The sequence below is a fragment of the Hibiscus syriacus genome, unplaced genomic scaffold (genome assembly GCF_006381635.1).
Source record: "Hibiscus syriacus cultivar Baekdansim isolate YM2019G1 unplaced genomic scaffold, ASM638163v2 tig00012370_pilon, whole genome shotgun sequence".
NCBI classification, from domain to species: Eukaryota; Viridiplantae; Streptophyta; class Magnoliopsida; order Malvales; family Malvaceae; genus Hibiscus; species Hibiscus syriacus.
This window is the reverse complement of record NW_024062270.1, coordinates 752,688-768,629: the sequence shown is the minus strand read 5'-3', so window position 1 is coordinate 768,629 and position 15,942 is coordinate 752,688. Positions and strand designations below refer to the sequence as shown.

At 34.8% G+C, this 15,942-nt stretch overlaps 2 protein-coding genes and 1 long non-coding RNA gene across 3 annotated transcripts; 1 reads left to right on the top strand and 2 right to left on the bottom strand.

The window, feature by feature from the left end:
• Positions 1-4,335: 4,335 nt before the first annotated feature.
• On the bottom strand, positions 4,336-5,606 carry LOC120205185. The gene is made up of 3 exons (XM_039205103.1): positions 5,476-5,606; positions 5,158-5,348; positions 4,336-4,718 (listed from the first exon to the last, which is right to left on the bottom strand). The coding sequence occupies exons 1-3, from the start codon at positions 5,555-5,557 to the stop codon at positions 4,527-4,529; spliced, it is 465 nt and encodes a 154-aa protein (XP_039061034.1). The 5' UTR covers positions 5,558-5,606; the 3' UTR covers positions 4,336-4,526.
• A 655-nt stretch (positions 5,607-6,261) lies between these two features.
• LOC120205192 lies at positions 6,262-6,568 on the bottom strand. The gene is made up of 2 exons (XR_005524012.1): positions 6,406-6,568; positions 6,262-6,335 (listed from the first exon to the last, which is right to left on the bottom strand). It is a non-coding gene; the product is annotated as an uncharacterized LOC120205192 (long non-coding RNA).
• Positions 6,569-7,974: 1,406 nt separating this feature from the next.
• LOC120205262 (DEAD-box ATP-dependent RNA helicase 32-like) lies at positions 7,975-12,176 on the top strand. Its single transcript, XM_039205170.1, is given in 10 exon segments — positions 7,975-8,475; positions 8,909-9,184; positions 9,315-9,638; positions 10,040-10,231; positions 10,325-10,480; positions 10,579-10,695; positions 10,697-10,765; positions 10,767-10,999; positions 11,280-11,431; positions 11,768-12,176. Coding segments are annotated over 10 exon segments (2,247 nt in total). The 5' UTR covers positions 7,975-8,091; the 3' UTR covers positions 12,112-12,176.
• The last annotated feature ends 3,766 nt before the right edge of the window (positions 12,177-15,942 follow it).

Sequence of the window (15,942 nt, the reverse complement as noted above, 5' to 3'; positions counted from 1 at the left end):
GATTTCGGCTTCCAATCGCCCAAAATGGCTTGGCTCTTATTCAATTCTATGGCTTCCGAGTAGGGATGTTCAAAATTTCGGTTACCCAAATAAATCGATTGAATCAAACAAAAAAATTGATTAATAGATTGATTAATTTTAAGTTTACTCGTTAATGGTTAATGATTTTTTTAAAATTTTGATTGATGAAATTTTAAAATCAAAATTTTGAAAGTTTAGTTCGATCGATTAACCGAACCGACTGAATGAACCCCTACTTACATGGCCTTTCACACCAATTTAGAGTGAATATTCAATTGAGTTGAATAAAAATATATTAATTTGTCAAGTTGATTTTTATTTTTATAACTCAAATTTTATTTGATATTTTTTTGAGTTAAATTAAGTTTATAAAATTTGAGTCGAATTATTCGAATTTATATTTAAATTTAATTATAAATATCTATAATGTTATAACTTACGATACTAATTAAAACGACATTTTATAATCATATATGATATACATTATATAGAAGTCAAGCCTAAATTTCATGATTCATAAGCAGCAGAAGCTAAGCCGAGCCAAGCCGACTTAACCGACATTATTAATCAAGAAGATGTCAATCACATGCAGAATTAGAGTAGGTGGGGAATGTCACGAATGATCATCAGCCACGTGGAAAAACATGTGATCCTACGTGGTTTCAGTTTAGGTCTGACTTTTTCACTACCTTTCCCTATATATAACCCGTCCCTTGTTACCATTCAAAGCCCTTGCTCTTGTTGCTAAAGAAGAAGAAAAAAAAAGCTCCTTGCTCAGATCATTCATTCATACACATTATAATGGGTAACTGTTTACGGCGGCCGTCGTCAGCACAATGGGACGGCGACAACTGGGAAACATCGGCGGCGGAAGACGGCGCCGGACCGAAGGAAAAGGGTCCGGTAAGGAACCGACAAAAGGATGGTTTCATTACAACATCTTCGACTGCAATCACTACTACTACTCGCGAAGTGAAAGTAAAGATAACGAAGAAGCAGCTGGAGGAATTATTAGGTAGGGTTGATGTAAACGAGTTATCAGTGCAACAGGTTTTAGCACAGTTGATCAACTTTGATATTCAAGCAAATCAACGCTCCTGGACGCCTAGACTCCAAAGCATTCCCGAGGTTAATTGATCGACGCAAAAACCCAGAATTTTCCTTCTTCTCTTTCTATGGGATTTTCTTGGGAAAGTGACAGAAAACTGGAGAGTAGAGTAGTAAGTTCTCTGGGTTTTTTTTCTTTTTTCTTCAATCAGTTTGTATATAGAAAGATCATGGTGCTTTGTTTGTATAGAGTTGGATAATAGGTTTTGAAGGAAAATTTCCACCACTAAAATTTTTAAGTCTATTTTTAATAAGGTAATATTTTATATTTAACTTGTATTTTTTTAAAAAATTAAATTTTATTATTAATCTATATCATGTGCAAATTGTATATTAGTCTCTATAATTAATTGATAATTTTAATTAATTTATTGTTTAATATTTAAAATTTTAATTTTGATTCAAATGGTATAAAAACAATATAATTAAACAAAAAAATTATAAATGATTAAATAAAAAATAGATAAAATGCACAGAGGTCTTGTACTTAAAAAATCAATGTGGTCATCGTTTTATTTTTATCTCAATGCGGTCCTTCAACTCAGAAATAAGTCCAATGTGATCATTTGACCAATCGTTGATCGTTACGATGATGATGATGTGATGATTTACGGTACTGATGTGATGGTCCACAGTGTTGATGTGACAGTCAACGATGATTGATAATGTGACGAATAACATGACAAATGGACTACATTAGTAACTCAAACATAGTAAATGGATTGCCACGTCAATACTGTGGACCGTCATATTAACACCATGAATTACCACGTCAGTAACATAGACCACCATATCACCACCGTGAACTACCACGTCAACACTATTGTAGTCAAACGATAAAAAATATTGGTCAAATGGTCACATTGTGTTTATTTTCTAAGTTGAAAGGTCACTTTGAAAGAGAAAAATATAAGAGCAACATTAATTCTCTTTAAAAAAATACATGGACTTGTTATGTCTTTTTACCAAAAATAATAACAACTAAATTTATCACTACACATAATATATAAGCTAATAACATAATTTAACAGGTCAAATTAAATTATAATTTACCCAAATTATTTTTTTACTATATTGTAAGCTGACTCATGAAAATTGTTCATTTAGTCATTCAACTACCAAAGATTGTGAGAAGATAGGTCAAAACCTAGCATTGATAATGTAGTAATAAAAAAAAATCAAAATCCATTAATTTTTTTCAGCTTTATATTTGGTTAGTCAAAGGACCCATGTCTTTATTTCCCCTTTATGTTGATGACCTCAACATGACTACAATACTATTTGGAGATTGAGAAATTATTAATATTGCATTCTTTTATGTTATATGTATACATTCAATTCCAATTTAGTTTCTCTAAAAGAAAAGTAATATAATTTTTTTCAAAATAAAAAGTATATTGGTATCTACAAATTATATTTATTTAAGCGCATTTTTTTGGTTCACGAGAAATATTATTAGTAGAAGGATTAATAGAAAATAAGTGTTTAAATTAGATAGTTTTTTTTTTAAATAGGTGTTTAAACTTTTTTTTTATTCATCTAGGTGTTTAACGTTACAAACGTTATCATTTTAGGTTCCTCATTCGTAACGATCTGTTAAATTATATTATTAAAGGATACATGTCACGTTCTGAAATTTAAAATTTTTATTTAAAATTAAATTTTTTTAAATATTATTATATTTAAAAACCCAAAATTTTTGAAAATCTTAAAAAAACCCAAACTTGGAAAACGTTAATTTCAACCCTTAAACCTACACTGAATATCGACCTATGTTGTCGATGAACCTCTATTCGAAGACCAATAACCCCATGAAAAATTATCGAAACAAGAGCCAATCGACGATCAATTGACGTGTGTACCTTGACGCTACAAATCACTACCTCACGTGACCCCGACGGCTAATCGACGAAAAAGATGAAATCTGACTAAGAAGATGACACAGACGACGTCTGTGATGGTGGGCCGGTGGCTGTGACTGGCAAAGACGACATTGTCAACGATGACCATGGCTGACAAGGACGATATCGACGAGTTAGGGATTTAAGATTTTTAGGAATTTAGTTTTTTTTTTGTAATTTAAGAGAAAATCAGTTTTTTAAAATATATTAATTTTAAAAAATAAAATCCTTAAAATTACCAAAATGTGACACACATCATTTAATGTTTTAAACGGATGTTACTATTAGAGCACTTAAAGTGGTAATGTTTGTAACTTTAGACACTTGAATGAATCGAAAAAAAAGTAGACACCTATTTGAAAAAAGTGATATATTTTGAACACTTATTTTCTAATTAAGCATTATTAAAACTATTTTTTTTGTACTAAAAAACTTAGGTAGGGGTGATTTCACCACCCTTAATTCAAGACCAGGATATACCTAAAATCTAATTGAGAATTACATAGAAATTTAAAAATTGCCCACCAAGAATGACGGTAGCAAAATTCAAATTTAACCTTACATGTTCAAATTTCCGAATCCCAATCATTTGTACAAACACTCATGGGCACTAATAATTTTGTTCATAAATTATATTTCCACACTATGGTCTTGTTTTGCTATTTCATATAGTTCTCTAGAATTCACTATTGGTAGGGAGAGTATGTTGTGTTTTGCAGGAGGTCTTGTGGTGGCAAAAACTCGGTCATCTTGGAACGTCTAAGGGTATCAATAGTGTAGGAGCAGAAAGGTTGGTAGGGCCAGTTTCTTTGGAGCATTTAAAGGAGTGTTTCATGGAATGTGTATGCTGTTTTTTGCGTGCTGTTTTGAAGAGCGATGTAGTCATGGTGTTATGTAGTGTTTATTCGGTTTTGGTGAAACTGGATCCTGCTGCTTTTCAGACACTCTCCACTGCTGCTGTGTTCGTTTTTAGTTCAGTTTTTGGTGTCCATTCTGTTCTTTTTTCTCTGCTGCATGTAATGTATGAGTGTTTGTGTGAGTTTTGTTATGGTTTAGGGTATGCATTGCTTGTTTTAAGTGATTGGGTTCTATTCCCCATATGACCAACGATCTAAACACAAAAAATGAAAACAACATTAGTTAATCAACTCTTATATGATCCGTAGACAGCCAAGTGACGCTAAATTCTTTTGTTGCACTTGAAATTGAGCAGCAATCAACTAAAAGCTAAACAAATTAATATCGATGAATAGCTTACGGTTTAACAAAAGAACGCTAATGTGTATATATATATATAGCTATACGAATTTCAAATGCGGCCAAGTAAATTTTCAAGTCCTTCGAGGAAGAACTTTGAATGATAAAATGAGAAACATAAAATAAAAAATCTAAGATTAAGATTAATGAACTACAAAAGCTTATAAAAAACATACGGGTTGAGAAAACTGAGAACCATTGACACCAGTTGCAGCTGATATGTTGCCGTAAGAGACAAACTTAGAAGGTGTAGAGGAGCGGGGCACAAAAGTGCCCATCCCAACATCTGGCTGAGAACCAGCAACAGCCACCATAGGTGAGTTGCCTGGTATGTACGGCACATTTGCGACTGTCGGTACTATAGGAGGAGCTGCTGATATGGCAGTAGCAAAAGATGGAGAGAATTTTTGCTCCGGGATTGAGCTTAAATTCCTGACACAAAATAAATAAATAAAGTAGGAAACCGTTAACACAGACAAAGAAGATTGTGTTATGATAGCCACTTAGTAAATTGTAGCCACTTATGGAACATAAAACCGCGAGGCTCGCATCTCGAAGGCATGAATCATGAGATATTAAGGCATTGACAACCTCCTTACTATAGTCTCGTATTATAGACATTCAAGAGAAAGGAATCCACCATTACTCTCTCTGCTAGATATTACAAGCAATGTTGCTTGGACTTTTCAGTTTTCTTGAAGTAATTGTGTCCAAAATTTGTATGAGAAATACGGATAGGACGAAATGACCTCTAAGGATTCTCGAAATGCATGAAGAAAATTAGAAAAATTTAAACCATACCCGTATCTGACACTCATACCTGAGTCTGAGTTACAGAATTCACAAGTGAAATTTTATGTAATTGTTTTACGTTTGAGTTTTTATTTAATTCCGAACTTTGTGGAGGGATTATGGCGGTCGGATTAGCAAATGACCTCTGACACGATCCCGGGGAAACATTCGTAACAGGATTAGAAGTTGAAACACCAGAACAAACATCATCTTGGTGTATGTCTTTTGCAGAGGGCCTTTCACAACATGGATTGTCATGTTCACCATCCACTGTAATATCAAGACATGTTCCAGTAAGCAATAGCTTAATTGTCATTAGGATGCCGATAAGTCAAAAGGCTATCAATTTAATGTAACTTTTATTCTCCATATAAAGGAGACCCGGAAGGTTTAAAACTTGGCTTAAGAGTATCAACAGCAGAAGACTCACAACTTGAAACTGACTGTTGAGCTTCCTTCTCCTGTAGAAATAATCTCATTAGTAAGTTGAATATTAGCTTTAATTCTAGGTTTTACGTGAAGACCATACATTCTGTTCAACATGAAGCTCAAACTTTTGGCCAAGTTCATCCTGCAAAAGCCGAGACCTACCCTCTCCAACCTGTCTGTCAGAAAAAATAAATTGATACGAATCCGACAACAAAGATAAAATATTACTGTACATAAAACATTCAAAGAGATACATTGAATAACTCTTGGCACATTGGGAAGGAATCTATCATGAATATGATGGCCGCCATGTTATCTATATCATTGAATTTCTGTTTGGACAATAACAGAAGCCTCATCACTTGAACAATAACTCACATTCTTGCTATAGAATGTCTGCTAGTTTACTTCATAGTTTGTTTGTTTTCTTGAAGAAAGAAGAAAACAATCATATGAGCTACGCAACATGATTGGCTCTTCCCCTGGAAAAGTAAAATTTTGTAGGAATGATGGAAGCCTTCAATCAAACCAATAGCCATCAAGAAGGTTTTCTCAAATAAAATTTTTACAATAAAAAGATAAAAATGTATCTTTAATATCTATTTGACATCTGCTTCACATTTTTCCCCAAGAAGAAAGGGTTAACTAAGAGAGAGTTTTGAACTGAAAATTTTTACCTGTTCAACGTGTGTCTCATCTCTTTTATGAGGTTCAACTTCCTTCCCATTTCCCATGGGGTTCTCTAGCAACTTTCGACCTTCATCTTCCTTTCCAGTATCCGTGGGTATAAAACCATCAGCAAATCCATTCTCGTTATGGGCTGAATTTCTGTTTGGATAGGTACAATAAATGAATATATGTTAGCAAAAATAATAAGAACAAAAGAAGTACATGCTACCTTTTCGTATTTCTTTTTCTGTCATCCACGGTAGACTCATCGAGCTTCTTGGTCTCATTCGGTGGATTGGCAGAAGAAGGGAGAGTTTCTGAAGCAGCTTCTTCATTACCACAAGATATATTTCCGGCAAAACCATCAAAAGGAAGAGGGACTCCCTATACACAACATTCTCTACAAGAGTCTCTACCACACTGCCATTCGCAACATTGGTGGCACATCTGCCCTTTTTAGTCAATTCTGCTTTCTTCAAAACAACACCTAATGAAACACAAATAAATTAAATAATCATCCTCAAAATTCAACATAGAAAATAGAGAAACAGTCGAATAAATGCAAATTTTAGTCTTAATAACAAACTTTTATCTCCCCAAAAATAGAAGACTCATATGCTTCGTTTTGTACTGCTTTGGTTTCCAAAAGGTAATATGCCATGCCACCTTCATTAAGCCATACTACATATTAGACAGTGTTCACTTGATTGTGCTACTTTCCTTTTTTTTTTTCGTTCAATTAGATACTTAATCATTTTATGTTGCATCTAGGTATCTAACTCTTTTTAATGATGCATTTAGGTACTTAATTTTTCTTTAATGGTGCATCTAGGTACCTATTTTTTTGTTCAATTATGTATCTAATTTTTTCTATGGTGCAATTAGGTACCTAATATTTTTTAATTACACATGTTCAATTTTGAGTAGTTCATACTTATAAATTTAACATTGTCAGTTTAAAAAATAATATGCATTATATCTTCAAATGTTAAGCGCTAAAATTCTAAATATGAATACATGCAGTTTTAAAAAGTTAACTACTTAATTGTAGCAAAAACTAAAAGTTGGATACTTAATGCACCAAAAAGTAAAAGGTGGATAAAACTAATTACACCAAAAAAGTTAGATACCTAAATGTACCATTAAAAAAGTTGAGTGCCTAAAAAGAATATTAAAAAAGTTAGTTAATTGCATCAAACGTCCCCAATCAATGACCATCATTTCAAATTGATCCCTAAACTTTTAAACATTTTCATTTTTCATCCTTAAACTATGACTATCATTCTAAATTAGTTCTCAAACTTTTGAATCTTTCATTTTCATCCTCAAACTGTGATATTCATTCTAAATTGGTCCCTAAACTTTTTGAATATTTCAATTTTATCCTAAATTATACGTATATACTAATCACATCTTTTGTTAATAAAAACATTAGGCCAAGTTATATTATTATAAGTTTAAAAAATAAAATTTAGGTTAAAATATGATTGAAAGGGATTACATATTTGGATGAATTTGGGGATGAAATTGGAAGATTTAAAAGTTTAAGGACTAATCTAGAAAGTGAGTCATAGTTTGAGGATGAAATTAGAATATCGAAAAGTTTAAGGACTAATTTAAAATAAGAGTCATAATTTATGGACATATGATACAATTAACTCAAAAAGTTATATATCTAATTGCATAAAAAAAATAGGGAACCACATTGAACATGAATGTCACAATTAGGTACCAAAAGTTATATTCATGCTTTATAAAAATATTTCGAAAACGTTAAATCGAAACTCCTAGGAATCCTACCAAAACCCTAATTCTAAAACACCGAATCAAATAAACAGAAGAAAGCTCTCAACTTTCTTCTTCTTCGACCCCTCGCCCCCTATAGAAAACTAAATTATCCAAAAAGAGAAGAAAAATGCGAAGACCCAAATCGAGATCCGCCCGGAAACAGCAGAAGAACAGCGAGTTCCAAGAAATCGATATTCTAAACGAATGGATAGAATCCCAGAAACCCGAATCCGGTTCCAACCCTTTAGCCCACGACCCACTGAAATCCAAGTCGCCAATCGGCCGAATCGTCGACCCTGAAAGTGGCGTCGTTTCATTCTCGAGGTACGCCGGAGCAAGGAAATTTTACGAGCTTCCGATATCAAAAAGGACGAAGAATGGGTTGGAGGGAGGCGGGTTTAAGAAGATGACTGATATACAAGTGGCGTCTTTGCCTCACGCACTTTGTGGAAGAGATATTCTGGGTGCAGCTAAAACTGGGTCCGGAAAGACTCTAGCTTTTGTTATTCCGGTTTGTTCTTTCTCTTATCTATTTTTCTTCTAATTTTTTTTATCATTTATTAATGTTACTATTTCTTTTGATGGCAGTTTTATTTCGGCATGAGGGTGTTGAATTATTTTTTATTAGAATTTTATAAGGGAAATTTTTGTGATTTTGAAGTTTTGAAGGGAAGTGAATATTTCCTTTAGCTAGTTATGGTCTTAACTCTTAAGTGAATTCATTTAGTTGTGCATACAAGATTTATTTACTTGATAATTTAACACTGCTGGGTTGAGATCATGCTCAAAGTTCAGTAATTCAGTTCAGTATTGATTTTTTATGTGGTTTTGAATATAGAGATGATGTAAAATGAATTTATGAAAGATGTTTACAGGGATATCTTAATACTATTTGTGTTGTTTTGTTATTTGTTTCTGGACCTTATTGAAATTGTTTATTTCAGGTCCTGGAGAAGCTGCATAGAGAGAGATGGGGTCCCGAGGATGGAGTCGGCAGCATCATAATATCTCCCACAAGGGAACTAGCTGGCCAGATTTTTGATGTATTAAAAACTGTTGGGAAGTATCATACTTTTAGTGCAGGCCTTCTAATTGGTGGTCGAAAGGAAGTTGACCTTGAGAAAGAGCGGGTGAATGAGCTGAATATTCTAATTTGTACTCCTGGACGTCTTCTTCAGCACATGGACGAGACTCCAAATTTCGATTGTTCTCAGCTTCAGGTCAACAGCACAATATAATGTATTCTTAATGTGGTTTATTTTTATTGGCATGTATCTGCATTTCTTGTTTGATATTTTCCACTGTGCTGTTAGCTGCTGACTTGGGTAGTGATTTCTGGTCAGTAAACAGGTTTTGGTCCTTGATGAGGCTGATCGTATCCTTGACATTGGTTTTAAGAAGACGTTAACTGCAATTGTATCACAGCTGCCAAAGTGTCGACAAACATTGCTTTTCTCTGCAACCCAAACAAAGTCGGTCCAGGATCTTGCAAGGCTCAGCTTGAAAGACCCAGAGTATATCAGTGTGCATGAGAAAGCTGTTACAGCCACTCCCAATCGCTTACAGCAAACTGCAATAATCGTTCCACTTGAACAAAAGTTGGACATGCTGTGGAGTTTCATAAAGGCACATCTAAGATCAAAGATTCTTGTGTTTCTTTCAAGCTGCAAAGAGGTATATTTGAATTATTTATGTTGTGTAGACGTAACATTTTCTGTTTAAAGGATTTATAATCAAGTGTTAAAAGCTTAAAATGCACGGGATTTATGTTGGGTCTTCGTTAGTAATGTCAATAAACGTCTGGCTATCTTGTTTGGACTTTGATATCTTTATTTGCATCTTATTACGTGCTGACAGCATTTAGCAGCAATGCATTGAAAACAAGCAACTTCTCTGTCTTGCCCCTTTCCCTTTTTAGGTTTGGAATTTTAGTATGGATAGATTTGGGAAAAAGGTTTTCTCTTGCTCTTAGTCTTTACGATTGCATGATAGATTTTATTTTCAGTGCTTTTTTTCTTCTTATTTGTCATCCTTGGGAGTAATGAATTTACAATGTGAAAAATGGTGTATCATAGGTTAAATTTGTCTTCGAATCATTCAAGAAACTGCGTCCTGGAATACCCTTGATGTGTCTTCATGGAAGGATGAAGCAAGAAGTAAGGCAGGGTATATATTCACAATTCTGCGAGTCTCGTTCAGTTCTCTTCTCAACTGATGTGGCCTCAAGAGGCCTTGATTTTAACAAGGCGGTTGACTGGGTTGTGCAGGTAAAATATTTTGTTCAAGGGGAAAAAATAAATAGAAAATAGAAGCAATTTTTATTTCATCATCTTAAAGAGATTATTTTCTTGTCTTTAAAGGTGGATTGTCCGGAAGATGTTGCATCCTATATACACCGAGTTGGTCGTACTGCTCGTTACCTTTCCGGAGGAAGGTCAATTTTATTTCTGATGCCTTCAGAAATGAAGATGCTTGAAAAGTTGCAGGCAGCAAAAGTACCTATACAGTTTATTAAGGTAGATTAATCTCAATATCGTTTCTTCCTTTCCTGAATCATGTCCTGATATACGTGACTTGTACGCTAACCTTACAATTATTATACTGGATTTCCCAGGCAAATACAAAGAGGTTAGAGCCTGTTTCTAGACTATTGCCGACTCTACTAGTTAAATATCCAAATTTGCTGCAGCTGGCAGAGAGGGCCTTCATCACATATTTGCGTTCTATTTATATTCAAAAAAGATAAAGAGATTTTTGATGTGATGAAATTGCCTATTGATGATTATTCAGCATCGCTTGGTTTTACCAATGACCCCCACAGTCAAGTTCTTGAATAGAAAAAAGAAAAGCAAAATCGAGTCAGAAAAATCCACTCTTATTGAATCTGAAACATTTGACTTGGACAATGAGTCAGCTATCGCAAAGGGAGAGCTACTTATTGAAGATGCCAAAGACAACGAAGAGGACAAAGATTTCCTTCTGAAGGATACACCGGACGTCGGAGAAGGGAATGCTAGTGAGATTGCAGATATCATGTATGCCCCTTATACTCTTTTGCCTTGCATTAATGGAAAAAATTATTTACATACTAGGTTGGTTGAATGGTAAATTCTTTTGATATAGCTGATTTTTCTCATAGAATCACCTGGTTAGGTGGTAACTTGCAGAGATTCTAGTCTGTTTTTACCTCTGGAATAAGTAGATCAGTTTACGTTAGTCAATTGCGTCTACCCCCTAGTACCTTTATGATTCTTTTTATTTGTACTCGTACTCCTTTACTAGAACTGGTTCTTGAGTTGGGTTTCTTTTCTTCAGGCCTGCAACACGGGTTTTGAAGAAAAAGAAGCTGAAGATCAATGTTCATAGGCCTGTGGGGACAAGGGTTGTCTTTGACGAGGAAGGCAACACACAGGCTCCACTTGCCATGTTGGCAGAGAAGACTAGCGGCGAGATACAACTTGACCAAGGTATACATTATCAGTTCTGTGTATCGGAAGTTACAGGCTTATTTTGCTTGGACCTTTCATTTTTCTTGAAATACTCAAAGAGTTCTAATATATCTGTGTCAGACACATACCTGTGCTCGATATTCACAATTGATTCGGAGTAACATAGTTTAGAGGCTACTCACTTGATCTCCGGTTCTTTCGCTATGTAATAAGCAGAAAAAACTGTAATCTTTGGATGCATAAAGTTCTTTTCGCAACTAAACCTTTTAATGGTTTTAAATGATATGCTATGCCATTCTGAATTTTGATGCTTGCTCGTTGATGTTCATTTAACCCATGATTTCCATATTGCAGACAAAAAGAATGAGTTCTACAAGAAGATGAGGGAAGAGCTGAAGCAGGTGGATAAGGGAGACAAGCTTCTACAGCAGCAACGGCTTAGGGAGGAACGGATGAAGAAAAAGATGAAGTTGAAGAAAGGGCAAAGGGAGGACGACGAAGAGGACAACGATGTTTCCGACTCGGGAGAACCAGATGCAAACAGAAAACGGAAAAGGTCGAAAATATACTTCCACAGTGATAGTGAAGATGAAAAGGAAGAGATTAAGGGTGATCCGGCTGGTGTCGATGCTGATTCAATTTCTCTGGCAGAACAAGAAGAACTTGCTCTCAAGTTATTGAACTCGATGCACTCATAAGTTTCATGAAATACCATATGATTCTCCTTTTGAATTTGTATTAGTTTATCCCCAACATTACACAGCCGACCCTTTTTTCATTTTCAACAAATCTAGTTTTGTCCTGTGTTACGTACCAGTTTAGTACGTCAAAGATTCAATCATTAAAAAGAAAACCAAATTTCAATTGAAGTACATAAAATAATAACTTAATTTTACGTATGTAATTGAAGTATATTATGAAGAAATGATGCGTTTATTGGTCTGATATAGATAATATTTGTAATCATGTTTAAATTATTTAAAATTTTATATAAAATTGGTATATTACTAATTCATATTTATTATTTTGACTAGTTATTAATCGAAGCAATAAAATCATAAAATTAGTTACTGGACATTGTTGTAAGTAGACTTCGGTATACTCTTCGGTCGATCTAAAATATTTTATATTATAAGCAAATAAAAAAAAACACACATTTAAAAAATAAAATTCAATAGTTAGATATTACCTTTAAAATTATTATAGTAATAATTTAATTATTAATTATTAAATATAAAATATAAAATTTTATTTTTAAAATATCATTATTTTATTATTTACTAAAATATTTTTATAATTTAATGAAATATGTAATTTTTTTTACAATAATCTAAATTAAATATTATGTTTTAATCATATAAAAATTATTAATTTTATATAGTAGTTAATTATTAATTTATGTTTTAAGTCGCGTGTTTAATCCAACCCTAATTTATATTTCATTAAAAATGTTATATAAATCATTATTTAATCTAAATAATATTTTGATAAAGTTGTTTAATATATTGTTTAAATTTTACAAATAAGAGACAACATGTATCATCGTTATATTGGAGGGTATAACATTACATAGATTCAAACAGTCGACAACTTCGACAAGAAATTCAAACCGAGATAATCTGATCGCAAAAGAACTCCATGCATGACAAGATTGTAATGAGGTAACATTTATCGATCATCGAAATCATTGTCATTTCATTATCGGATTTAATCAAGGAAGTTGTCTTCCTCACCCAATGTTTCTTATAAGTTGATATCATCTTTGTTGTAATCTGTAGCGTACGCATATTCATTCAAGATATGTTTTTTAAACTCTGGAAATGAGTAAAATGCATTGACTAATTTGAGACTATTGCTTCAATGCTGCCATGAATTTCAGGAATTACTTTAGGAGATGATAAACAATGGTGAGACAAAACTCTTTGATCAAGAGGAGTGCAAAAGAAAGATGGATGTTTGCACGACAAATGGCTCTAATGAGACGCAAGGAACAAGAAAACCAGTGATCATCACGGTCAAGCCCACAAATGAGAGCTCGTCACCAACAACTCTGAAAGTCATAATTACAATTTCATCTCTTTTCCCGTTTAAGGACACCCGATAGGTCCCTTGGAATTATGTTGCAAATATGTCCCTGCCAGAAGGGTCGAGACCCTCTGAGAGAATAGAGGAACATAAGAAACCAATCACAGAAGATGTGAGTGAAGTAGGCCACTTCACGAGGAACATGAGATGCTACTCTCCCGAGATGTCCATAGAGGCAAATAAGACGAAAGCCGAAGCCAAGGTAGCAACAGTGCCGAGATCTTTAATGAGGAACCTCCACCAGTAATTAATGAGCCAGTGATTGAGGCTTAGGCTCGCGAATTCCTAAGGTTCCTAAAGCACAGTGAATACAACGTGGTGGAGCAACTTCACAAACAGTAGGCCAAAATCTCAATATTAGATTTGTTAATGAATTCAGAGGTGCACCGGAACGCCTTACTGAAGGTGCTAAACCAAACATTTGTCCGTGAGGATATATCGATAAATAAGCTAGACCGAATTACAAGACGTATAACTGCAGACAATGACATCATATTCACTGATGATGAGATCCTTGAAAGTAGGATGGGATCCATCAAAGCTTTAAACATCACTACTCACTGACACGACCATGTTTTGCCAAGAGTCCTAATATACAATAGGTCTGCGCTAAATGTGATGCCTTTGACTACGCTGAAGAGGTTGCCCGTAGATTGCTCACACATGAGAGCTTACCATAATGTTGTCAGGGCATTTGATGGAACCCAAAAAGATGAGATGAGACCTACTATCTACAACATTGACTTTGTTATAATGGGCATCCACCCGACCTACAAATGTTTATTGGGGAGACCCTGGATCTATTCTGCAGGAGCAATCCCTTCGTCTCTACACCAGAAGGTGAAATTCGTAATTGGTGGAAAGCTGGTCAGCATCGGGGATGAAGAAGAAATATCGCTTCAATAACGATTGATGCCCCATACATCGAAATTAACGAGGACGCCTTGGAATGCTCCTTCGACCTACAACGCCTTGAATATGAGTATATTGATTTTGTCACTAAACTTTTAAATATTTTATTTTTTGACACTATATTTTTCAGTAATCGTCAACAATTAATCACCATCTGTCACTGATCATTTTCACGAAAAATGAATACCAAAATATTCACGTTTCAATCTTTTTTTTGTCTTATTGGGTTTATTTTTAACATAACTCACTCAAAATTGACGAAATTAAACAAACAAAAACTAACATTTTTTTATGTTTGAAGTTTTTCTTAGACTTACTAAATTTTGCGTATTTTGCTAAAAAATTTTAATAATAAAAAATATTATTTATAGAATACAAATAACATACCTTAAAACTAGGGTATCAGATGTCAGGAGCAAAATTCGAAGTCGCGAAATTCGATGGTCAGGGTAACTTCGGATTATGGCAAACGAGGGTGAATGATCTATTGGCGCAGCAAGGGATCTTGAAGGCTTTGCGATCTACAAAGCCGGCGTCGATGGATGAGGAAGATTGGGAAGAATTGCAGCAGCGAGCGGCAGGAACCATACGATTATGCTTGGCGGATGAGGTCATGTATCACGTCATGCATCTATCGTCTCCAGACGAAATTTGGAGGAAGTTGGAAAGTCAGTTTATGTCCAAATCCTTAACGACAAAACTGTATCTGAAGCAGCGGCTGTATGGGCTGAAGATGCAGGATGATCACGATTTGGCGCAACACGTGAATGTCTTCAATCAAATTGTTTCTGATCTGGCTCGGCTTGATGTGAAAATTGAGGATGAAGACAGAGCGATGATTCTGTTGTGTTCGTTGCCTCCCTCTTACGAACACATGGTGACTACTCTTACATATGGGAAAGAGACTATCAATGTTGAGGAGATTACTGCAGCCTTGTTGGCTCACAACCAGCGGAAGCAGAATGCAGGGGAAAGCTCTCAAGCCGATAGCTTATATGTCAAGGGTAATCGAGATCATGGACGGAAGCCAGAGAAGGCAGGGTCCGGGAAGCGGAATTCCAGATCCAAATCCAGGGATAAGAAGACGATTCACTGTTACAAGTGCAAGGAGGCGGGACATATGAAGCGAGACTGTCCGAAGTTGAAAAAGCAGACTGATGAGAAGCGTGATGGCTCATCCAAGTCTGTGAACGTGGTCGAGGATGATAATTCTGATTGCAGTGAGGGTGATATGCTTTCTATTTCAACGACACAATTGACGGATGCTTGGATTCTTGATTCTGGATGTTCTTATCACATCACGCCAAATAGGGAATGGTTTTCGACATACAGGCCGGTTAATTCTGGTTCGGTTTATTTGGGTGATGATCGATGTTGCAATATTGTTGGTATTGGTGATGTCAGAATTAAGATGCACGATGGCTCCGTTCGGACGTTGAGTGGTGTTCGACATATCCCAGACTTGAAGAAGAATTTGATTTCCTTGGGCACTTTGCACAAGAATGGTTTTATCCCTAAGGCTGACGAGGATA